Source organism: Lissotriton vulgaris, chromosome 5 (genome assembly GCF_964263255.1).
Source record: "Lissotriton vulgaris chromosome 5, aLisVul1.2, whole genome shotgun sequence".
Lineage (NCBI taxonomy): Eukaryota > Metazoa > Chordata > Amphibia > Caudata > Salamandridae > Lissotriton > Lissotriton vulgaris.
This window is the reverse complement of record NC_141693.1, coordinates 1,922,077,810-1,922,104,083: the sequence shown is the minus strand read 5'-3', so window position 1 is coordinate 1,922,104,083 and position 26,274 is coordinate 1,922,077,810. Positions and strand designations below refer to the sequence as shown.

The window sequence follows — 26,274 nt, the reverse complement described above, 5'->3', positions numbered from 1 at the left end:
TGTTTCTGAGGCGTTGTATCAGGGTGCTATGGCAGACTGTGTCGAAGGCTGCAGAGAGGTCAAGGAGGATGAGGGCGACAGTGTCTCCGTTGTCCAGTAGAGTTCGAATGTCGTCTGTTGCTGCGATGAGTGCGGTCTCAGTGCTGTGTTTTGCTCGGAAGCCGGACTGTGAGGAGTCGAGGGATTTGTTGGTTTCGAGGAAGGCGGCGAGCTGGTTGTTGACAGCTTTCTCGATGACTTTGGCCGGGAATGGTAGGAGCGAGATGGGGCGGTAGTTTTTGAGTTCGGTGGGGTCAGCTGTGGGTTTTTTCAGAAGGGCGCTGAGTTCGGCGTGTTTCCAGCTTTCCGGGAAGGTGGCGGAGTTGAGGGAGCAGTTGATGAGGTCTCGGAGGTGTGGTGCTATGATGGAGTCAGCTTTGTTGAAGATATGGTGAGGGCATGGGTCTGTGGGGGATCCTGAGTGGATGGAGTTCATCAGGCGGATGGTGTCCTCAGTGGAGATTGGGTTCCAGTCATTAAGGATGTACAAGGGGGGTGAAGGTAAGGCAGAAGGTTGGGTGGGTTGGTCTCCGGGTTGGTAGTCGAAGCTGTTGTGGATGTCTGCGAATTTGTTGTGGAAGAACGAGGCTAGGGAGTCGCAAAGGGTTTGAGAGGGAGTGATGTCATTGGAGTTGGCTGAGGGGTTGGTAAATTCTTTGACGATGTTGAATAATTCCTTGCTGTTGTGGGCGTTGTTGTCTAGTCGGTCTTTAAGTGCAGCTTTCTTGGCAGTCCGGATCAGATGGTGGTGTGTGCGGGTGGCGTTTTTGAAGACGTCCGTGGTGCTGGTGTTTGGGTCTTTTTTCCAGGCCTTCTCAAGGGAGCGACAGAGTTTCTTGGATTTCTTAAGGTCATCGTTAAACCAGGGGGCGTTCTTGCTTCCTTGCTTGATTAGGTGTTTTTTCCGGGGTGCTAGTTTGTCGGCTGTTTGGGTTAGCCATTGTGTGAGGTTGATATTGGCTTGGTTAGGGTTCGTTGAATAGGTAGGGGTTTTTTGAAGAAGCGATGAGGAGATCTGGTCGAAGGTGATTTTGTTCCAATTTCTTCGCAGAGTTGGTTGAAGGTGGTTGCGGGACGTGGACTTGTTGTAAATCAAGTGGACGCAGCTGTGGTCCGTCCAGTGGAGGGGTGTGGTGTGAGTGAAGGAGATATGCTTGCTGGAAGTGAAGATAGGGTCGAGTGTGTGTCCTGCGTAATGTGTGGGGGTGTTAACAATTTGTTTGAGTCCGAGATTGGCGAGATTGGCCAGAAGGGTGGTAGTGTTACTGTCGTTGCTCTTTTCCAGATGGAAATAGAGGTCTCCCAGTAGAATGTATTCTTCTGAGGGGAGGGCGTGTGGGGTGATGAAGTCAGTGATGTCTTCGCTGAATTTAGTACGGGGTCCTGGTGGCCTGTAGAGGAGAGTGCCTCTGAGTGTGGTCTTGGGGTCGGTGTGGATCTGGAATTGGAGGTGTTCGGCAATGGCGACGTTGTCTTCAAAGCTGGTTGTGACGCGGATGGTGTTCTTATGGACGATGGCGATGCCTCCTCCTGTTTGGATGGTGCGGTCCTTACGGATGATCTTGTAGCCGTCCGGGATGGCAATGGTGATGTCTGGAGCTGAGGAGGCGTTCATCCAGGTTTCTGTTAGGAAGGCGATGTCCGGAGAAGTGGTGTCGAGAAGATTCCAAAGGTCGATGGCGTGTTTGTGAACCGAGCGGGTGTTGAGAAGGATGCAGTTTAGGTGGTTGGTGTTGGGTCTCTGTTTGGTGTTTGAGGGTTTGGTGTGGGTCTTGATGCAGGAGAATTTGCAGGAGTGGCAGGCGAAGGGTCCATGGGTGTGTCCTGGTGCTGCTTGGACGCAGTTAGGGAGTCGGCTGGGGTTCAGTGATAGGAGGGTGGAGGCGTCGTAAGTAATGCGGGAGGGGAGGGTGATGCGAGGGCCAGGGGTCTGGCGCTGGGCGCGCAGCGGCTGCGCGTTGGGACATCCGTCTTAATTGGATAGTGGAGGGGGCGGAGCGTGGGAGGGGCGGCTGGGAGGCGGGAGCGAGGTGCAGGGAGGGTCTGGGACGGGCAGAAAGTAAACACGAAATGGCGCTCAGGTAAACAAATGCTGCGAGGGTTCCCAACAATGAGATCTCTAATGAAAATGGAGCGCTATGGGGGCGAGAATAGTTCAGGCCAGCAGAGGATAGCGCTATACCAGTTAAAGCTACAAAGCGATGTACAGGGAAAATAACGAAGCACACCACAATAACAATATAGTTTAAATAGATATCAAGGCACAGCAGCTTTGCAGAGCGCGGCGTAGCTAAGTATTTAAATATAATTAATAGCAAGGCAGTAATCCGCAGTCAGGTACGATACCACGAGAGGAGGTGGGGGAGCGATCCGCTTCTGGAGGCAACAGGGCGGTCACAGCTCTCTACGAGGGCGAGCGCAGCCTGGATCTCTGTGGGTGGGAGGGGCGGCTGGGAGGCGGGAGCGAGATGCAGGGAGGGTCTGGGACGGGCCGAAAGTAAACACGAAATGGTGGCACCTACGGCAGACCCAAGACCTTCTGACCTTCAGAAAACTCCTCAAGACCTGGCTTTTCGAGCAGTAGCAGCATTCCCCACCCCAGCGCCTTGAGACCCGCACGGGTGAGTAGTGCGCTTTACAAATGATATGATTGATTGATTGATTGATTAAAATGGGCAGACAAAAACAAAATTGGCACCCCAAACCAGAAAGGATTTATCCAGGGTGCAGGAACAGATACCAATCTGCAATGCTTGGCCCTAGCAATGGACAAACAGAAGTATAAAAAACAGCCACTGTACTTATATTAAGTGGATTACAAGTCAGGTTTTGACTGTGTAAATCGCAACTTGCTATTGCAAAAACTATCATTCTGGGGTATCCTGGCCTATTTACTAAAATCAATCCAGTTACTATATTCAAAAACCTGGGCAAGGGTGCAAATTGGGGATAGATCTGGGCTTGCAAGAAAAATACAAATAGACCAGGGGCTAAAGCAAGGAAGTGTGTTGGCCCCATACCTATTTCATTTGTTTTTGGCTGATCTTTTGATTGAACTAAATAAAATAACTACCCACACACCAAAAATAAGTACTATACAGATATATTGTATGCTGACGATGTCATCCTGATGAGTCAGACCAAAATCAACCTACAATGACTAATAGATAAGTTGTATTATTACTCTATAATAAATGGCATGACAGTCCACCTAAAGAAATCAATGGTGATTGAAGCAGTAGAGTAAAAAAAAAAAAAAAAAAAGGAAAAGTAGGGTCCTATTTGGGGAAAAAATGGAGCTGACTTCTACCTACGGATGTCTGAGTGTATTAGTCAACGATAGGGCCAAATTCCATAGCACAAGAAATATCTGCAGAGAAAAGCTACTACCTTGGCCTTTCAATCTCTACAACGAACTTTAGTTGGACCAAGCATCGCCCCTTTACTGAATGTCATCTCAGCTACACCAATTCCCGGCATTACATGTGGAAACGAAGTTCTTCGAGGGAGAGATGCCGTCCTGATTAATACTGGATCAGCAAGAGTGTTAAGATACATCTCCTGCTCAGATAAGATTGGAATTCGGATTTGTTAATCAAATATTGCAAGAAAAGGGGCCTATATAAAAACTTGGAACAGAATAACGCCATCTTCCGAAAACCAACAATGCCAAGCCGTGTGGCAGCCATTACAACAGAATAAGGAGGCGCCGGCCTGTACTTATCTTAATCAATCAATTGAAGACCTAGGAATCCAATCACTCTGGAAAAACTCATTTTCACAAGCAATCTTCAAAAAAGTGTTAACATCTCGGTAAAGAAATTATCGCTTCTTAAAGATAGTTCAAGTTCAAGTTCAGAAATTTGTATAGGGCAATACTCACCCAGAGGGTCTCAAGGCGCTTGAGGGAGGGGGGGTACTTTACTTATCAAATATCCAAATTTGTAGTTGTTTTCTGAAGGAGAGGTGGTTCTGTGTACGGCGGAGATCGGTGGGGAGAGAATTCCAGGTCTTGGCCGCCAAGTAGGAGAAGGATCTTCCCCCCATGGTGGATCTTTGGATGCGTGGAATAGCGGCGAGGGCTTGACTGGACGATCGTAGTTGACGGGTGGGGATGTAAAAGGACAGGCCCGTGTTGAGGCATTTGGGTCCTAGGTGGTAGAGGGCTTTGTGTGCGTGGGTGAGGAGACGGAACGTTATTCTTTTGTTGACGGGGAGCCAGTGGAGGTCTTTTAGGTGACCGGAAATGTGAGCATGGCGGGGGATGTCTAGGATGAGTCTGACTGAGGCGTTCTGGATGCGTTGGAGTTTTTTCTGTAGTTTGGCTGTCGTTCCGGCGTAAAGGGTGTTTCCGTAATCCAGTCGGCTTGTGACCAGTGCATGGGTGATAGTCTTTCTTGTTTCGGTGGGGATCCAACTGAAGATTTTTTTGAGCATACGTAGAATGTTGAAGCATGATGATGAGACGGCGTTGACTTGTCTGGTCATCGAGAGGGAGGAGTCCAGGATGAAGCCCAGGTTACGTGCGTGGTCCGTTGGTATGGGTGCGTTTCCCAGGGCCGGTGGCCACCATGAGTCGTCCCAGGCGGAGGGGAATGATCCTAAGATGAGGACTTCCGTTTTGTCCGAGTTCAGTTTTAAACGGCTGTTCTTCATCCACTCTGCTACTTCTTTCATCCCTTCGTGTAGGTTGGTTTTGACAGTGTTTGGGTCTTTGGTGAGGGAGAGGATCATCTGGGTGTCGTCTGCGTAGGAGATGATGTTGAGGTTGTGTTGGCGTGCTATGGATGCGAGGGGACTCATGTATACGTTGAAGAGGGTTGGACTGAGTGATGATCCTTGTGGTACGCCGCTGATGACTTCGGTGGCCTCTGATCTAAAAGGGTTGAGGCGGACTCTCTGGGTTCTTCCGGCGAGGAACAAGATGATCCAGTCCAATGCTTTTCCTTGTATTCCGACGTTGTTGAGGCGTTGTATAAGGGTGCTATGACAGACTGTGTCGAAGGCTGCGGAGAGGTCAAGTAGGATGAGGTCAGCTGTTTCTCCGTTGTCCAGTAGAGTTCGAATGTCGTCTGTTGCTGCGATGAGGGCGGTCTCGGTGCTATGTTTGGCTCGGAAGCCGGACTGTGAAGGGTCGAGGGATTTGTTGGATTCGAGGAAGGCGGCGAGCTGACTGTTGACGGCTTTCTCAATGACTTTGGCAGGGAATGGGAGGAGCGAAATGGGGCGGTAGTTCTTAAGTTCAGTGGGGTCTGCTGTGGGTTTCTTCAGGAGGGCGCTGAGTTCGGCATGTTTCCAGCTTTCCGGGAAGGTAGCGGAGTTGAGGGAGCAGTTGATGACGTCTCGGAGATGGGGAGCGATAATGGAGTCTGCTTTGTTGAAAATGTGGTGGGGACATCGGTTGGTTGGCGATCCTGAGTGGATGGAGTTCATCAGGCGGATGGTGTCTTCAGTGGTGATTGGGTCCCAGGCGCAAAGGTTGTTGGAGGGGGGTTTTAGTTCGGAGGTGGGTGGGGTGGACTGCTCTCCAAAGCTGTTATGTATGTCAGCGATTTCGTTGTGGAAGAACGAGGCTAGAGAGTCGCAGAGGTTTTGGGAGGGAGTGATGTCGTTGGTGCCGGCGGTGGGGTTGGTAAACTCTTTGACGATGTTGAATAGTTCCTTGCTGTTGTGGGCGTTGTTGTCGAGTCGATCCTTGAGTGCTGATTTCTTGGTGGATCGGATCAGTTGGTGGTGTTTGCGGGTGGGGTTCTTGAAGTTGGTCAGGTTGTCAGTGGTTGGGTTTTTTCGCCAGGCTTTTTCTAGGGTGCAACAGATCTTCTTGGATTTCTTAAGGTCATCATTGAACCAGGGGGCTTTTTTGCTACCTTGCTTACTTTGATGGTTTTTCAAGGGTGCTAATTCGTTATCGCTGTGGGCGATCCATTGTGTGAGGTTGGTGGCTGCTTGGTTTGGGTCCGATGATTTGGCAAGATGGTTATGGTTAAGTGATGTCTAGAGCTGGTCGGTGGTAATTTTGTTCCAGTTTCTGCGGGGAATTGGTTGAGGGTGGTTGTGGGTCGTGGTCTTAATGTAGTTGAAGTGAACGCAGCTGTGGTCTGTCCAGTGGAGAGCTGTGGTGTTATTGAAGGAGATGTACTTGCTGGAGGTGAAGATTGGGTCGAGCGTGTGCCCGGCATAGTGGGTGGGGGTGTCAACGAGTTGTTGGAGTCCGAGATTGGCGAGGTTGTCCAGAAGGGTGGTAGTGTTGTCTTTGTTCTTTTCCAGGTGGAAGTTGAGGTCACCTAGTAGAATGTAGTCCTCGGAGGGGAGGGCGTGTGGGCTGATGAAGTCAGTGATGTCTTCGCTGAATTGTGTTCGAGGTACTGGTGGCCTGTAGATGAGGGTGCCTCTGAGTGTGGTCTTGGGGTCAGTGTGGACCTGGAAGTGAAGGTGTTCGGCAGATGCGAGGTTATCGTCGGAACTGGTCGTGATGTGGATGGTGTTCTTATGGACGATGGCGATGCCTCCTATTTGGTTGATGCGGTCCTTTCGGATGATCTTGTAGGCGTCCGGGATGGCTATGGCGATGTCGGGTGCTGATGAGGCGTTCATCCAGGTTTCTGTAAGAAAGGCGACGTCCGGCGATGTGGTGTCTAGTAGGTTCCAGAGTTCAATGGCGTGTTTGTGGACCGAGCGGGTGTTGAGCAAGACGCACTTCAGGTGGTTAGTGTCGGAGCTCTGTGTGGAGTTTGTCGATTTGGTGTGGGTCCTGATGCAGTCGAGCTTGCAGGAGTGGCAGGTGAAGGGTCCATGGGTGTGTCCTGCGGCGGCTTGGTAGCAGTCTGGGAGGCGGCCAGGGTTAAGTGCTGAGAGGGTGGCGGCGTCGTACGTTATGCGGGTGGATTGGAATTTGCGGGTGCCAGGGGGTCTGGCGCTGGGCGCGGTCCAGGCGCGGACGGGCGTAGACGGACTTACTTTTGGGGCACCTTCGGCGCGCATAGGGCGCGACCGCAGCGGGTGAATGCTGCGCGTCAGCTGTTCTGACATAAGTGGATAGTGGGGGGGCGGAGCTAGGGAGGGTCAGCTGGGAGGCGGGAGCGGGGTGGAGAGGCGGGCTGGGAGGCACAACAACAAGATGGCAGCAAAACTAAAGCAAACAGGACGAGATTGGGGTGGGCAGAGGCGCAGGCACAATCAGGCACAGATTAAATGAGTAAACAATGCGAACCTGCAAAAGCGCTACGATGACACATATGCACACAATCCAATATACGCGATGTGGGCTATGCAAGATAGCGTTACGCTATAATCAGGCAATGCAGCAAAGTTTAAATAATCAAAACGGAGCGCAATCAGTAATGGGAGCAATAGCAAAGCAGAGCACAATAGCGTATGTAATACGAGCAATTGCGGTGAAGCGCTACGATACCAGCTGGAGCCAGGGAGTCCAGTCTTTGATTAACAGATATAAGACACACAAGCAACAAATGTATTTACAGGCAGTATGGTCGCGGTTTTTACAAATTGATTTTATGCATTACTGGCTTGGTCGCACCCCAAAAGATGGAATAAGTTCAAATCAAAGATGATCTACAGGCTGTGTAAATTCAAGACAATAAAAAATTAAACATTTTGTATGGCTGTGCCAGGCCTTATCGGAAGAACGACGATCAATTCTGAAAATTGCATTTAATGAACGGGGTGTACAAACTTGCAGACTGGCAATAATATTACTCCATCAGACTCTATCCTGAACTGCCGCCATACAAAAATGTTATGATTTGCTGAGAACAAATTATTATTAGCTATACATAACATGAGAAATTGCATAGTATGGCATATTTATGCACATCAAGTCTAACTATTGGCACATTTACGTTTTATCTTTTTATTATTTTATATTAAACCCTTCTTTTTTAGAATGATGTATTCATATATATATAAATATATATACGTAATGAAATAAATATGCATAAATGAAAATTACTTTACCCAGGTATGTCTGTGCAATTATCTTCATCTTGAGAGCCCCCCGCCTATCTGCACCTGCCCCACTCCAGCCCCAGGAGGAGGAGAGAGCCTGGAAATGTCTGCACAGGTTTCTACTCTGGAGGGAGATTGTCGGCACCTTCAGCTGTGATTGTACAAATGAACTGAATATTCAGCGGCGGTTAGTGACATGCAAAAATGATGTACGCCATGCGAACATACATAAAAACGTGCTCTACATGTTGACCCTTCTATTATTGCCACCTCTGTACAGTCACCCGATGTACTTGCACCGCAGAAAGATCTCGGTGACCTGGAGGTCTTAAAGCGTCCTTTGTGCACCATATGTGTTATTAAGGCGGGATGGTGTGTTGAGCCATCCATCGTGTGGGGGTAAAGCTTCTGTGCTGGTGCCCTCATACAAGTGTGAAGAAGCCTGACAAGAAGTGCTCAGAAACTCCCCTTCTTCCTGTCTGTGCCTGCCATCTTATAGATTCATTTAATCGATTGGGGGAGAGGCAGTCACTCCTACCACAGTCCCCACTCAGGGGTTAGCGAGGGCGCCTCTCAGCGTGGGGCCGAGATAAAGGTTTGAGGGATTGGAGGTGTGTTATATATCCTAGTCCCACATGAAAGCCTTCCACCACAGCACTGGCTGCTCATGCTCCCCAAAACCCTTGCCAATATGTGATGATGGCCAAGCTACTTGTAGCTTAAAAAGAAGAGCTTCCTGGAATATTTTACTTCATTCAAGAAGCACCTCGTCAAGATCGCAGACAAATCAAGGCACACTGGTGGTGACTTCCAGGAGCTCACCTCAAACATATACCGTGATAGAGGCGACTTGCTTACTAAACCGTCCCCATTTGCTGTGTACTTCCCTTTGAAAGTTATGTGCTTCTGTGATTTACTGCGTCTATTTCATTTGGAAGTGTCTAAAAGTAAATCTGGATATGGTCTGTGCAGCCTGGTACTTAGCTGCCAAACGAGTTTGTAATCTAAACTGAATCCACTGTAGACAGTAAACCCAGCAGTGGCTAAGAGCTTCCAATGACTTGTGAAATCATTAGTAACTAAGAATTCACCACTGACCATGAACTCACTAGTTATTTACCTAATTAATTATAGTGAGATTGTCTTTACCACTGAATTCCCTAATCCCTGTTATGTCACTAGTGACCGTGATCTCATCAATTGCTGTGACCTCAAGAACGACTGTGACTTCACCAGTGACTGACATCACTAGTGGATTTGACCTAATTTGTGGCAGCGGCCTCATGGCTGTTACTTCACAAGTAACCCTGACTTTAAAATGATTCTAACCTCATCAGGTACTGTGACCTCAGGTACATACATAAGAACAAGCTTTTGCAATAGTTCTTGCATTACTGAAAGATTGATCTATTGGTGTTGCATTATGTACAACGCCAATAGGTCAAACTTTCAGTAATGCGAGTCCTATTGCATTGCAAATGCGTGATCCTACCTCTGGGATCCCAGGACTTGCTTCAGCAAGATAGTAGCCTGTAAAAAACAGAGTAAATGTTTCCCTCCAGAAAACAACATGGATGATGCTGAATTGATGCGTGAAGGGAGGGGGGCCAACTGGCCAACCAAAAGAATCAATTGGTGATGCCCAACAGGAGGGAACCAAACACTGAAAGGCAGGACAGATACACAATATTAATCAACCTAACAAAGAAAAACTAAAAGTTTCACTTACCTTATCCTGTAGCACATCCTCGATGTTCTCCAGTCCCTGGCACCAGACTCCTCCGAATGTGACGTCCCACAGCCAACTACTTTATCCAATCCAGATACTGCTCTCATGCTGTTAACAATATTAGGCAGCGTGAATGAAGCGTCTGGATTGGCTGGAGCAGGCTGGCTCAGCGCTCTGAAAGGCACTCTCTCTGGAGAGGTTTGAAGTGCGATGTCGGGCTGGCCGTATGAAGACAGCCGGCCAAACCAACATGCTCAATTCAAACTGCAGTGGCCACTACTCATTGGTGCCAATCGGCAGAAATGACGCACTGGCCATGCCCAAAACTCAGTTTGAATGGGTAAAAAATTAAATTGTGATAGAATGATTTTATTACCATTTTATTTTACACACTTTCTGCAGCAGTGTATGAGGGGGGAGTAACACTCCTCCACTCTTATGCACAAACCGCTGCAGTGACTCAGATGCAACACTTTATCATGAGTAGTGCAAATCAGTTTTGTGTTCTGCCCACACATCACCTTTTTCCACTGGTGTGAACTGTGCCTCCTCCTCCAGGGCTGCCCCTCTTAACAGCCACATTCAACTTCCTGTACGAAGGGGGTCTCACGGTGACTCCTCTACTCTGGGACCTGTATTGTGCTGTTCCACTCTGGGAATGGCCCGAGAGGGCTCTCTTGGACTGACCTGTCTCTGTCCTGTTGCCGCCCATGGGGATCTCTGGGTGACAGATTCTGGGCGCTTGATAAGAATCTACATGGCTGAGCCAGATATCACAACTGTGCAGGAGCTACTCTCTCAAAATTGTCACTAAATGTCCAGGATCCTCTCCTCACGACAAGAGCTCTCAGTAAGGTCCAGGGCGCTAACTGTATGTGTTTAGTTAAAAAACACTTCACATTGGACAAGCTGGGACGAAGGAGCCAGGCTGATAAACAAATTATGTGAAATGCTTTTTCAGCCCTAGAACTGTTGGTGAAACCTCATGTTTCTTGATCATTCAAACACTGCAGTGCTGGTTTCATGTGGCAGGTGCTGTGCTCGGTTCCACACGTTCACATGAAGCCTAGCTTCAATGCTGACGGCTGTGGAGGGGCAGGTGGGCTGCGCAGCACAAGGGGCAGTAACACGGCTGTGCAGCACAAGGAGGCAGTTACATAGCAGGGAAAGGTGGGCTGTGCAGCACAAGGGGGCAGTTACATAGCAGGGGAAGGTGGGCTGTGCAGCACAAGGGGGCAGTTACATAGCAGGGGAAGGTGGGCTGTGCAGCACAAGGGGGCAGTTACATAGCAGGGGAAGGTGGGCTGTGCAGCACAAGGGGGCAGTTACATAGCAGAGGAAGGTGGGCTGTGCAGCACAAGGGGGCAGTTACATAGCAGGGGAAGGTGGGCTGTGCAGCACAAGGGGGCAGTTACATAGCAGGGAAAGGTGGGCTGTGCAGCACAAGGGGGCAGCTACATAGCAGGGGAAGGTGGGCTGTGCAGCACAAGGGGGCAGTAACATAGAGGAAGGTGGGCTGTGCAGCACAAGGGGGCAGTTACATAGCAGGGGAAGGTGGGCTGTGCAGCACAAGGGGGCAGTAACATGGCAGAATCAGGTAGGCTGCGCAGCACAAGGGGCAGTAACATGACAGGGGCAAGCAGGCTGTCACATAATGCAAATCTATGTATGGGGAGCAGCCTGTGTAGAAGTAGATCTCACACCAACAGCGTAGGAGAAGGGTATCCTTCCTTTCTGCATTCCTTCGTGTTAGAGCACATGTGCTTTGACTAAAGCTTTTTTTCGCACCTGTTGCACAGAAAGAACATACTTGAGTGCAGCACTTTGGAGTGCAGCATTTCTCGTACTAAAGAAAACTCTTTTTACAGCCGTGCCCTGAGAGAGCTGCAACCTCCTTAGGGAATTATCTAGCGATTCTGTAAATAAACCTTTTATAAAAGTATTTTCCCATCAGATCAGATAATCTTTATTCGGTATACATTAAATAGTATAACCATAAAAGCATACAATAATATATATTTGAAAAATCCATAGGAAATTCAAACAAAAAGATAGTTAATTATCACATCCCAAGATTTGTTTAGCAATTAGGAGTGAGCGAAAAATTCTGAGATAGAGCACATGTGCTTCGAATTAAGCTTTTTTTCACACCAGTTGCACAGAAAAAACATACCTGAGTGCAGCACTTTGGAGTGCATCATTTCTCTTACTAAAGAAAACTCTTTACAGCTGTGCCCTCCTGAGGGAGCTGCAACCTCCTTGGGTAATTCTCTAGCGATTCTGGAAATAGACTTTTTATAAAAGTATTTTTCCCATCAGATCAGATCATCTTTATTCGGCATACATTAAATAGTATAACCATAAAAGAATACAATAATATATATTTGAAAAATCCACAAAAATCCATAGGGAATTCAAACAAAAAGACAGTTAATTATCACATCCCAAGATTTGATTAGCAATTAGGGGTGGGCAAAAAATTCTGCTACACCGGCGGAATTTTGTTCAATACGCGTTCTGCACCGAGTTCAGAAAAACTCTGTGAAGTGACACAGAGCAGAGTTTTCTCTCTGGAGCGTCTCAACGTTAAGTTGCTAGGCGTTGTACGAAAAAAAATTGGCGCTATATCTCCTCTCTGCAAGATTGCTACACGCAGGTGTTGGCAGACGGTGGCGGCCGCTCCAGTTGAGAAATCTGCCATTCGAGTAGAATGCCTGTTCGAGAGGCAGAAAGCAGCAGCGCCCACTGGTGTGATGCCTAGTGCCATTCACGCTGATTTTACAAACTCCCAGCACAAAAAAAACTGTGGGACCAGTGCGACTCTTCCGCTCATGGAACTCCGCATAGCATGGCAGAGTTCTTCTAGCACTTTGCGGAGTTCTGCGGAAAACTCCGCAAAACTCCACCCAGGCCTATTTAGCATGGCCTAAAGGAAAATGCTACTTACCAGTATGCATCTGTTCTCGACATGTAGGGCTGCAGAACCACACACTTTTGCATTAGATCACCATCTGGTGGTGGGCCCGGATGATTACACTTTGTTTTTGTCTTGGAAGAGTCTTTGTCTGCTAGGTGACTCCTCTCATAGACCGTAGTGCGCATGGGCATCGACTCCATCCTCAGATTGTTTTCGCCATTGGGCAAATGATGGAGTTGTATCATTACAGATAAGGATGACCATGTATTGTGTATCTAAATAAGATAATACTGTAACAGATATAGGTAGCCGGGGAGGCGGTGGGCGTGTGTGGTTCTGCAGCCATACATGCCAAGAACAGAGGCATACTGGTAAGTAGCATTTTCCGTTCGAGGCATATGGGCTGCAGACCACACACTTTTGCATAGATTGCACAGCAGTTTCTCCCTTAGCGGCGGTCACCCACATCTGTTGCAGTAGTTTGAAATAATGTCTTTAGTACAGCCTGGCCCACACTTGCTTGTTGTTTTGCCTTCACATCTACGCAGTAGTGTTTTATAAATGTGATCGTAGTGGACCATGTAGCTGCTTTACAGATATCATCTAATGGAATGTTTCCTAAGAATGCCATAGATGCTCCTATCTTACGGGTAGAATGAGCCCTAGGAGGAATGGATAAAGTGCGTTTTGCTTTTTGGTAGCAAATTTGAATACACTTAACAATCCATCTAGCAATGCCGGATTTTGAAATTGGATTGCCTTTATGTGGAGGTGAAAAGGACACAAACAGTTGTTTAATTTTACGAAACGGTTTTGTCCTATCTATGTAGTATAGAATTACTCTTTTTAAATTTAACGTGTGAAGAGCCCTTTTTGCAACTGTTTGTGGTTGTGGGAAAAATATCGGCAACTCAATGGATAGGTTGAGATGAACGGTGAAATGACTTTTGGCAGAAACTTTGGATTTGTCTTGAGAACCACTTTAATATGATGCGGTTGTATAAATAGTTCTTGGATTGTTAATGCCTGGATCTCACTCACTCTTCTTAGTGATGTGACTGCTACTTAAAAAGCAACCTTTCATGTAAGAAACTGTAACTCACACTTCCGCAATGGTTCAAAGGGTGGACCCATAAGTCTTGTAAGAAAAATATTTAAATTCCATACTGGAGAAGGTGGTATTCTTGGAGGAATTATTCGTTTAAGTCCTTCCATGAACGCTTTAATTGAAGGTACCCTAAACAAGGACAAATGTTGTCTGTTTTGTAGCTATAGCAGCAAGATGTAATTGAAGAGTATGCTAAATTAGATCTTTGTAGATCTACGAGATAGCATATGATGTTTTGTATAGAATCATCTAAGGGGTTAACCTTGTTATGTGTGCAGTATACAGCGAAACGTTTCCATTTTGCTGCATAACATGCTCTAGTGGTAGGACGTCTTGCTTCTTTAATGACATCTATTCAATCAGGAGGTACATTTAGATATCCCAACTCTAAGACCTCAGGAGCCAAATCGCTAGATTGAGCTGCATTGGGTCTGGATGCATAATCTTGCCATGGTTCTGTGTTAGTAGATGTGGGGAGAGTTTTAGTTTGTGATGTGGTACTACAGAGAGCTGCAGTAGCGTTGTGTACCACGGCTGTCTTGCCCACGTTGGTGCTATTAGAATCAATGTGAGAGAATGTTGCCTTAGTTTCCGTACCACTAATGGAATTAGTGGGTGAGGTGGAAAAGCGTACGCAAATTTGTTTGACCAGTTGATCCATACCGCATTGCCTTTGGATAATGGGTGTGAGTATCTGGCGGCGAAGCTTAGGCATTTGGAGATGCTTTGTGTGGCAAATAGATCTATCTCTGGTTGTCCCCACATTTGAAAAAATGGCTGAAGAACTTGCGTATGCAGCTTCCATTCGTGTATCTGTTTTCTCTGACGACTTAACAGATCTGCCAATTGATTGGTAACTCCTGATAGATGTTCTACTAACAGATAAATGTTTTGAGGAATGGCCCATCTCCAAATGCTCTGCGCCAGCCGGGAGAGTTGTAGGGAGTGTGTTCCTCCTTGGTTTTGAATGTAATACATTGCTGTCATATTGTCCGTCCGGACTAGTACAGCTTTGTTTGATATGTAATGTTGGAACGATTTTAGAGCTTGAAAGATTGCTAGTAACTCCAGATAATTTATGTGAAGTACCCTTTTGTTTTGTTGTCCACGTACCTTGTACTGTGTGACTTTGTAAGTGCACTCCCCATCCCATGAGAGATGCATCTGTGGTCAGTATTATTTGTGGAACTGGCTCTATAAACGGCCTGCCCTCTGAAAGGTTTTTGTTGTTCCACCATTGCAGAGAGCGATGCGTCCGGTCGTCTACCACCACCAGATCTTTTATTTCCTGTCGAGCCTGATTCCACTGACCAGCCAAGCATTCTTGTATGGGGCGCATTTGTAGTCTAGCGTATGGGACTATGAAAATGCAAGATGCCATCAATCATATTAACTGCATAAATACTCAAGCCTGTAGTGAGTGTTGTGCTTGGAATGTTTTGATGAGATTTTGCATAGCTTGTATTCTCAGTAAGTTGGGGTACGCTATTGCCTTGGAGGTATCTATAGTTGCACCTAGGTACTGCTGAGTCAGGGACGGTTGTAGATGTGATTTCTTTAAATTCACTGTAAATCCCAACTTGTGCAGCAGGCAGACTGTTTGATGCGTGTGCTGTACGCATTGGTTGTATGACTTGGATTTTCATAGCCAGTCGTCTAGATATGGGAATACATGAATGTTGTCCCTTCTTAAGTGTGCTGCTACTACTGCTAGACACTTTGTGAATACTCGAGGTGCTGTTGTCACTCCGAAGGGGAGCACCTTGAATTGGTAGTGCTGACCTTCTAGCATGAACCTTAGGTATTTTCTTTGAGACTGATGAATGGGAATGTGGAAGTAGGCGTCCTTGAGGTCTAATGTGGCAAGGAAGTCGCCTTTCTCTAGCAACGGTAAAACTTGTTGAAATGTGACCATATGCAAGTGGTCTGAGTGTATGTACTGGTTTAGGGGTCTTCGATCTAGAATTGGTCTGAGAGACCCGTCCTTTTTGGGTATGAGAAAATAAAGGGAGTAAACTCCAGTGTTTTGATGTTGCTTTGCATTCTTTTGCAGTAGTGATTCCACCTCTTGCCTTCATAGTAGGAGGTGTTCTTGTGACATAGGACGTTGTCTGGTGGTATTGTTGGAGGAGTAGAAGTGAGCTCCAGGCAATAACCTGACTGAATTATTTGTTTCACCCACCTGTCTGTGGTGATGGAGCTCCAGACAGGTAGGAACTGTTGTAATCTTCCCCCGACCGGAGTGGAATGGTCTGGGGGGATGGAAGGGAAGTCACTGTTTTGGAGTAGAGGCGCGATTGTTATTGCCTCTGCCCTTATTATTGTTTCCTCTATACCCTCCTCTATAATATCCCTTACTGGGCGAGGTTTGGCTGGGTTGTTTGTAAGTAGAGGAGGTGTTATCAGTTTGAAAACCCTTTGATGCACCTCTACACGAGGAGCGATGAAAGGAAGGTCTATGGGCTTGTGTTTGTAAAGCTCCCATTGATTTTGAGGTATCCGCATCTTTCTTCATCTTTTCTAGTGCACTGTCTACATTTGGACCGAAAAGATGTTGTTGGTCAAATGGCTGGTTTAATATACTGGCTTGTACTTCAGGTTTGAAGCCAGAGATTCTTAGCCATGCATGCCTACGCAACAATACCCCTGTATTTACTGCTCTAGATGCTGTGTCTGCAGTGTCTAGCGCGCATCTTATGGAGGTATTAGTTATAACCTTTCCTTCCTCTATTAAGTCAGCAGCCCTAGCCTTATATTGTTCTGGCAGCACGCATGAGTGACTCAAGCTCATCATAATGAGCTCTGTCATACCTTGCTAACAGAGCTTGAGTGTTAGCAATCCTCCATATATTGGCAGCTTGTGATAGTGTGCATTTCCCTGAAGCATGTAAAAGCTTTGATTCTTTGTCAGGGGGCGGAGCATCCCCTGTTGTGTGCGAGTTGGTTCTTTTTATCGCATTTGACACTACCAGAGAGTCTAGTGGCAACTGCCCCCTTAATATATGCAGGATCAGTGGGAGCCGCTTTATATTTCTTTTCCAGTCTGGGGTTAATTACCCTGGCCCTGACTGGGTCTTTAAATATTTCTGGTGCGTGTCTTACCACTCCATTTAGTATTGGAAGTGTGGTAGTGGTTTTATGGGACGTTAACAGTGTATCCATAAGAAAATCCTCTTCTATTGGATCTGTATGCAGGTCTACACCATGAAAAGTAGCTGCTCTATGGATGGTGTCATCTGGTGGAGATGGCCTAGACGGGTATGCCTCTTCTTGTGGTAGATCTGGTGCATCTGGTGCATTGTAATCCTCTCATGGGTCACCTGATGATCCAGCCATATCAACTGGGTCATTCATGTAATCTATTTGCTGATAACTCTGTTGTGAGTAAGTATAATACCACAAGAGGAGGATTATGGGGATACAATGTGTACTAGCTGGTGAGTGCACAGGAGAAATATCTGGTAGTATTTCTGGTGAAGAAATATTTGTAGGGGAAGTCTGAACATGCTTCTTTGGAGGAACAGGAGATGGTTTAGGACAGTCCATTTTCCTCTTTTCAGGCACTGTGTACACTTTTCCAGTGTTTGGATGAATTTTTAGAGTATTTTGCCTTACATCAGGTTGGAAAAGCTCTTCTATAGGAAAATCCTTTTTCGGTGCCGATTTATGTGGTTTGGAACCATCAGGCTTAGCCTTCACAGTGTCTATTGCCTTGGAAACAGTTCGTGATTTCAGTTCCGAAGACTTTTCTAGCTTTTTCTTTGGATCTGTGCTTTTTGGATCCGAAGCTTTCGGTGCAGAAGAGTGTTTCGATATGGAAACGCTTTCGGGTCTGCTTTTTTCGCTACCAGAGTTGTCTTTGTTTCGGTAACTTTTGGAACGTCTTTCGGTGCCGAACTTGGTTTCGGTTCGGTAACTTTCGGCATTGATGGGTGTGTCGGTGCCGGTGTTAACTTCGGTTTAGGCACTTTCTGCTTTTCGGGACCGACAGTCTGACTCCAGCCCGAGCCAACTGGAGACTTTATAATACTCTTTGTTGCCGAGCCCGAAGGTAGGACGTCGGAAGGTTTCGATGGGTGTGCGCCCGGACCTGAAGGCGGGGGTGGAACCGAAGCCTGTCCCGGTATGGGGGGGGAGGGGGTGAACAGGGTCGACGCTCTTACTCACGACCTGTTGACCGGCGTGAAGAAGATCGCCATCTTCGGATCGATCCTCCTCACCGGAAGCAGACTCTGCTTCGGAAGCGACGTCTTCTTGTTGTTTTTCGACGTCTACCTTGATCGGCGCCTCGTCGATGATGAGGTCTGGTGTTGACGACGATGACTGCTCCATAGCTCTTCGAGCTCGACGATCCCAGATTGTTTTCTTGGACAGGAACGAAGCGCAGGCCTCACAGTCCCGACTCTCGTGCTCTGGAGACAAGCACAAGTTGCAAACCTCATGCAGGTCGGTGTGGGGAAACTTGTGTCCACACGGAGAGCACTTCTTGAATGGTATTCTTTCCATGAGCCAAAGGCCCAGTGGCGCAGTTGGGCCCAACGGCCCCGATGAGCACTGGAATGGAGAAGTGGATCCTCTCTTCGACGCGGGTGACCGGAATTAGTGTCGAAGACGATATTGATGTTGTAGTGGCCGAACTATGAACACATCCGAGCCCGATGGCGGAAAAAACCAATCTGAGGATGGAGTCGATGCCCATGCTCACTACGGTCTAAGGGAGGAGTCACCTAGAAGACAAAGGCTCTTCCAAGACAACAACAAAGTGTAATCATCCGGGCCCACCACCAGATGGTGATCTAATGCAAAGGTGTGTGGTCTGCAGCCCATATGCCTCGAACAGAGGTGTTCACAGTCCAAATTCATCTTTTTGTAGAAAGACAAGGTTCATATATTTACTGTTAAGACCACCATAGAAATTACATTAAGTAAGACCCAGGCTAAAAGAAATAAAAAAAAATATATAGAGAAGTACTTAGTGCAGATAAAAACATCAAAGAGTGGCCTTAACTTAATAAGCAAAGTGCAGCCGATCACTATTGAACAATTCCAACTACAGGAAATACCAGATGCAGTTATTCCCTTCCACACTAGCTTTCTCAGATGGGTGGTAGTAGGTGAGAATGTATAAACAATCAGGCAAATAAACTTCAACTGAAGAAGCTGTAAATAACACAAAGCAGATCTACAACTTATTTTCTTATCATTGGTGTAGGAAATAAACTGTCAATTGTTATGAATACTCATTTGAAGTTCATAATTGAAGTTCCAGGTGATGTTGAAGATAACTTTTGTGAAACGATTTCAACTTCTAGGGTTCCAACCAGTGTAGACAATATAGTGTCATAGAATGTCCTTTTTAACAAACCTCTTACTGCATTCTGTGTATGCAAATGGCTTTTCACCCATGTGAAACGTCTGGTGACAGTGAAGATCACTTATTCACCAAGCTCTTCTTGTTCGGAGTGCAAGAAAATAACTCTCATCCATGTAAACTCTACGATGATACTGAAGGTCTGTTTCATACATAAAACTCTTCACACATTCAAAGCAAGAAAATTGTTTCTCACCTGTTTGGATTATCTGGATATGTTTAAAACGTGTGCGCTGATTAAAAATCTTTTCATAATGATTGCATGAAAGTGGCTTCTTTGTGGGTTTCCAGGTGACGTCGAAGCTTCGTCCTTTGAATAAAGCTTTTTCCACACACAGTGCAAATAAAGGGCTTCTCACCAGTGTGGATACTTCGGTGACGTTCTAAATCTGACTTATAGAGAAATCTCTTCTCACACTCGCTGCAGATAAAGGGTTTCTCAATTGGATTGTGGATTTTCAGGTGGCGTTCAAGTCCTGATTGGCGAGTAAAGCACTTACCACACTCACTGCAGGAAAAGCGTTTCTCAATTTCACCTTTGTGGATTTTCAGATGGCGTTTGTGGTTTGATTTGCGAGTAAAGCTCTTCCCACATTCAGTGCAGGCAAATGGCTTTTCATCATTTTGAATTCTCTGGTCTTGTTGAAAGTCTAATTTAAACGCAAAGCTGTTAATATGGCTTTTGCGGTGATGCTGAAAATCTGACTTGTACACAAAGCACTTCCCACATTCATAGCAAGGAAAGGGTTTCTCAAGCTCACCCTTATGTATGTTCTGGTGACGTTTAAGCCCTCCCGGCTGAGTAAAACCTTTCCCACATTCGGTGCAGAGAAAGGGTTTCTCACCTGTGTGAATTCTCTGGTGACACTGAAGAATTGACAACTGAGTAAAACTCTTCGGACATTCAGTACAGGAAAAGGGCTTCTCACCGGTATGGATTCTCTGGTGACGAAGAAGATAGGACTTGTGAGCAAAACCCTTTCCACAATAGCTACAGGAAAAGCGCTTCTTTAGCCCATGGTATTTCCGATGGTGTAGATGATTTCCAATTCTTTTAAATGCCTTTGTACCATCAGTGGAGAGGGTGTGCTTGTCCTCACTTTGGAGTGTTTGATATTGGTTAAGGACAGACTTTGGAATAGAGGTCTTGTTTTCATTGCATGTAGTGGACTCCTTCACAATCATACTTGACATACCTGACATAGAATGAAAAAATAAATTAGGAAAAATATTTTCTTAATTAAAACAAAACACATCTCAGTTGCCACCTGTGAAAGAGAGACAGTCATAATACAGACAAACAATCAATGATAGTCAAGAAGCAGAAAGATGTCACATTGGTCTCGGATAGGCATGTGCACTGAACGGCAAATGTTATTCTGCCCTATTACTGACAAAACTCAAGAAGTCCAATGAAAGCAAGTGTTGGATACCTTGAGTGACAAACATGTACCAGTTCGTGCAATGACTGGCGAATGCCCAGTGGTGGAAAAGTGGCATGATTTTAAGCAGGCTAGAGCTGAAAAAAAGCCAATCGATTACACAACAACTGAGAACTTCGATCAATCAGATTCTTCAGAGTAGATTACATCTTGGTTGTTATTATGGGAAAACCACTGTGTAGTTAATATGTTCTGTTAGTCAGGAGCCTTTTGAAAGTGTTAAAACAGGATTTCCTGTATATTTTAAGTTTGGCCCCAAACAGCTTTAGTCCCCTGCCTGATAACAGATTATCAATTAAAAAAAGACGACTTTGGTTCATCCACTTCAACTTTGGTTGCTTGCACCAGCCCAGTCACCTTCAGCCATAGCTTGTGGAAAAGGTCATTCATACGTAGGGCATTTTTTATGTGCTGGTGGTGATTGGCAAAAAAGTCTGTCTCCCAGATAAGCAACAGCTTCCCCAAACCACTAGTCTGCAACTCCACCAGTCAGGCGCTGCAGGAGAGTGTCAGAGTAAGTGGGTTTTTATTTAATGTATATGTTAGAGTGCAGTACACTTCTAACCATAAGTTGTTACAGTGAGATTTATATTAAGAGGTGAACGGGATAGCCAAACTCCGATATGGCCAACAAGAAGTGTTGCAAGTCTGCCTGGGAGGAGAGCCAACAGAGCCTGGAGCATGGAAGAAGGGTCCAGGCAGCTACAAAGAAAGGGAATGGCAGATGGCTTGGGGAAACCAGCCTCGGAAGCTCCTGTGGTACTGGTAGATGAGGTGCAGGAGGAGGCGGCTGTGGACCCAACCAGGGAGGACAGTGCCTATGTAGGAGACCTGCCTGAGCTTGTCGGGTGGCAAGTTGAGGGTGGACCTACCAATTGCCTAATCCCAGAGAGGCGGAGGTGACAGGCCGAAGCCCAGGCAACTGATGGCACCTCTGGAGATCACCTTATTTAGTGGGAGAACAGCCTCCTCTACAGTGTGTCTAAAGAGCCTGTGCATGGGGCAACATGTGCTGGTGGTTCCCCACTGTTACAGGGCCTTGCTACTGGGTTTGGCTCATGAGATTCCCTGGCAGGACATCTGGGATAGGACAAGGAGCTTTGACAGGTTTGTCACCCACTTGTATTGGCCCTAGATGTGGGCAGTCTCAGATGCTTTCTGTAAGACACGTCTCACTTACCAAGCCAGTGGGAAGACAGGGAAGTAGCTCAATGTTTCTCTGACTCCCTTGCCTGCTGGCATCCCCTTTGAGGGGGTGGGCATCAACATGGATGGTCTCTGGACCCCATAATTGCCTTGTGCAACAGGTTTACCCAGGATTTGCTGGACCATGTCACATGCTAACCAGAGATCATCCCTCTGAAAATCATAACTACACCTGCAGTGGCTAGGGGCTTGATGGGTTTCCCAATGCAAGTGGTGTCAGACAGTAGCATCAACTTAATGCCCATGTATATGAAGTCCATGTGGAAGGAATGTTGGGTAACCTAGAAGTTCTTCACAACTTATCACCCCTAGACTAATGGGATTGTTGAGAGATTCAACAAGACCCTTAAGGACATGAGTATTGCCCTACCGGAGCCCATGTGGTGGAAGCAGGACGTCCTCTTGCCCTGCCTACTCTTTGCATACACAGAATAGTGTACAAAGGAGTAGAATTGAGCTTTCTTGAACTCCTCTATGGTCGCCCAGTAATGGCGCCAGTTTAGTGAAGGGGGGTGGGAGTGGGAGCAAACTGCAAAGAAGCCCTCTCAGGATGTGGTTAGCTACATGCTAACCTGCCGCAACCAAATTTAGACGTTCTGGAAGGCGGCTTTTGATAACTTGGTAGCTAGCCAGAAGTTGACAAAGCAATGGTATGGCCAAAAGGTTACTCTGGATGAGTTTTAGCCAGAGCAGAAGGTGAGAGTGATGGCGCCAGTTGAGCACAGGGTCCTCCAAGACATTGGACAGCGCCCTACAAGGTGTTTGAGAGGAAGGAGTAGGCTTCATACCTGGTGGATCTCAAGACACCCAGACACCCCCTATGGGTCCTCCACCTCAACCGCTTGTAGCCCCACCATGGGGTATCTCGAGTGGGCTGCTGCTGCTGAAATTGTAGCCGTGGTCTGAAACCAAATATCAGCTACTTGAAGCAGGTTGGTCCCATTGGGGCCCTAGAGCATTGGAGAAGAGGACTGGACCTGCTGTCTGTGACCCGAGAGGAGCCCTGAAGAAGTGCATCTCCTTTCTCTTCTATCATGGACAAAGAGTTGCACTCTTTCAATGGCCATTTAGTGGACCTCTTGTGTGGCTTTAGAGACTCAACAGAATTCAAGAGGCCTTTTCTTGAAAGTACCCAGCTGAGCAGTGGCAGCTTACTAAAATTACATTTACAATATATTTGATAAAAATTCTGACAGTCATTAGATTTCATTATTATTAAATGTAAAATAGGTGCTTGAAATGTGTCTGTAGCTGGTACAGGGCAAAAGTCCCCATGTTTTAGGTGACGGATGATGGAGAAGAGGAGGAGAGGAAACCTCTCCCTGATCTTGTGTCATTCAAGGAGAGAGATGGGTCAGTGGGTGGTGTTAACCTCTCCCCTACTCTGTCCCCAGAGCAGCAGAGGGACTGTCGCCAGCTATTGGGACAGTTTCGATCTCTGTTCTCCCTCAGCCATGGGCTTACAAACTTGTGTACCCACGATATGGACACTGGTGACAGTTCCTCTGTCAAAAACAAATCTACAGAGGGTCAGACAATGTGAGGGACATCACCAATGAGGAGGTCTCCATGATGCTGAAGTTGGGCCCATGCTGGTTCCAAAGGCTGCCCCACCGGGCACCACACCAGAACTCCAGTTCTGTATGGAATACAGGGGGCTCAATTCAGTCACCCATCCCTTGAGATGATGCGCTCATATAACGGTTGGGAACTGCCATACTTCTGTACTGACTTGAGGCTACTGGCAGATTGCATGAACTGCGGTGGCTAAATTGAGTATAGCGTTTTCCACACCAGCGGCCACTTCAAATTCAAGGTAATGCCCTTTGACCGGAAAAATGTCCCTACGACCTTCTAGAGGCTGGTGAACCAGGATCTGGCTTTGAATGGAGGTCTTCAGAGCTACTTACCTGGGTGCCATAGCTGTCATGAGTAGCAGTTGGTAAGACAGCCGTTTCAGCTCCAGGAAGTGCTTCAGGTTCTGCAACATGCATGGCTGAATATCAAGGCCAGCAAGTTTCAGGTAAGGCAGGGGGCTATAGTGTACTTGGATTTCCTGAAGGGTGGGGGTAAGGAGCAGTCCCTCCAGGCCATGATAGAAACCATTGTGGCCTGGAAGCCCTCCAAAAGGTAGACAAAAGTGAAGGCATTCCTGGGCCTCACTGGTTACTACACGAGGTTTGTCGAGGGCTATGGTACCACTGTTGTCCCCTTGATTGCGTTGACTTCGAAGAAGGAGCCAAGAAAAATGATCTGGACAGAGAAATGCCAGAAAGCCTTTGACTTCCTCAAACAGGCCAAGTGTACATCCCCTGTAATCAAGGCCCCTGAATTTCCAGAAGAATTTATTGTGCAAACTGATGACTCATAGTATGCATTGGGACAGTATTGTCACAGTTAAATGAGGCAGCCGTAGACTAACCTGTAGCCATCATCAGTAGCAGGTTACTTCCCCAGGAACAAAAATAGGATTGTCATTGAGAGACAAACTTTTGCTGTGATCTGGGTGCTGAAGAAGCTGTGACCATAACTGTTTGGCACTCACTTCCGCGTTCAGACAGATCATTAGGCCCCTCAGATGGTTGATGCAGATGATGAAATTGTTGAGGCGATCCATCTTCCTACAGGGAGCGGAAGTTACGATGGAACACTGTCCGGGGCGAGACCACATAAATGCGATGGTATCTTTAGGTATTTCCACCTTACTGATGAGAACTCCTAGGAGGGTGCGTAGTTCTCTTCGCTTTCGATACCATGTTGGATGATGGACGGAGCGTTTGAGCAAATCAAACACTCATCCCCAGTGCACCACAATAAAACTCTTGTCTCACTCAATGGATGAGAACACCTTACTCCTAAGACGGCATGCCAGGACGGTTATCAGCACATATGGGAAAAGGAATCCACATGAATATTTATCACCCTATTTCTCTCCTACCCTAAAACATCAATTTATGAGGCTGCGTATTGGCATGTGGTAAACAAAAGATGTAATCCGAGCACGGAAGGATAAAAGTGATAACCGAGACTGCAGACTTTGTGGATACAAATACGAATCGATTCAACATATTTTTTGCATATGCCCGAAGTTACTAAAAGAACGGAAGTCACTAATAAAAGCACTACTGAATAGTATGAACATTCGAACGTGCAGGGAAGCCGTAATCACCTTGCTTGACGGGTCCTCAATCCCTCTAGTATGCAGGGGGATGAAACTTTTAAATATGTATTTAAAGGAAATTGGCTGAAACTCTGTGGAGATCGCAATAGACAAGAACTCCCAAATCTCCATTTTAAACGAAATTTAAAATAATTGATGAATAGCAGTATGATTTAGATCAACCGTGTAAACATTCTACTAATGATTTTACGTATCATCATTCTTTAGCTCACTCCACCACCCCAGTTCAGACATGGCCATATGCAAATCAGTCTGACCCTGTGCCTCATAGGAACAGTCCAGCCAGAACTGCCAAGCCATGTCTTCCCTGGACCGGAAATAAGCACCCTGGGACCGGTTTCTGGCTAAACAGCCATCATCAGCCAGGCTACCTTGAATTAAGTGGCAAAGTGAGCAAGGGACCCACGTCTGTGCATACCCTCACAACTTTGCGCAAACAAACCCTGTTCCCATGAGCCACAGGTTTAGACTGATTTGCATATGGCCATGAACTGGGGTGGTGGAGTGAGCTAAAGAATGATGATGGATTAAACCCAGATCAGTTGACTGGGGATAAGTGTTTGATTTGCTCAAACGCTCTGTCCATCATCCCTTTTGGTATCGCTTTGTTCTCTTCGCTTTCAGCTGGGAAATATGTTCAACACTTACATATTATGCACCCAACCTTCTGAGCAGCAACACTTCGAGGTCAGTTATTTAATATTTAAAATCAGGTTTTAATACAGGTCAAAACAGTGATTTTGACATGGGTTCATAAGGCGTTTGGTAACCCGCAGGGGATAGCGTGCAGGGCCTGCAGGTAGCACCACACCGACACACAGCAAAAGAATCTGCACAGCATGGGTCTTGGCACCCACAGGATTGGCTGCAGCAGCAAGCCCCAGCTGTGCATGGGCAAACATGTTTTAAGATATATATGTATAGTGAGAGGAGGATGTCCACTAGCGGTACGGAGCCCATGGGGGGAGTTGGTTGCTGGGCCTGGCCAGAGGCCAGGCCCTGCAGCCAACCCACAACTGCACACGACCAAAAGCTGTGTACATTTGGGAACCCGGGAGAATATGATTTATTTTTTAAAAAACACAGAATTGTATTTTGGTTCTGTTGTGAGTGACCCAGAAGACAAGCGAGTGACTCATCTGGCACCTTACATTTCTTGTCCAGTTTAGGAACCATTGCTGCAACTGTAGCTGGGGTCTGCATCAGCTTTCTTGTCTCTTTGCAGGTTGTCACAGTTATTTTCTCTGACTGCCAAATTAAGCTCAAATCGTTTTACAGTGCTTTCAACCAGGCTATGAGAGTTACTAATGTTGTCT

The 26,274-nt window shown here is 46.6% G+C and overlaps 1 protein-coding gene across 2 annotated transcripts in view; it reads right to left on the bottom strand.

The window, feature by feature from the left end:
* The window catches only part of LOC147717730 (uncharacterized), a 132,622-nt gene that overhangs the window by 49,034 nt on the left and 57,314 nt on the right, over positions 1 to 26,274 (bottom strand). Inside the window, exon 6 of one of the 2 annotated variants that reach the window (XR_015296090.1) lies at positions 19,326 to 20,325. Coding sequence is in view for 1 of the 2 variants with exons in the window: in XM_086924511.1 (XP_086780637.1) it covers positions 19,379 to 20,325 (947 nt within the window). In the remaining variant the exon portion in view is untranslated. Of the gene's footprint in view, positions 1 to 17,687; positions 20,326 to 26,274 lie in introns of those variants that run through there. The other variant, XM_086924511.1, reaches the window with a different exon arrangement.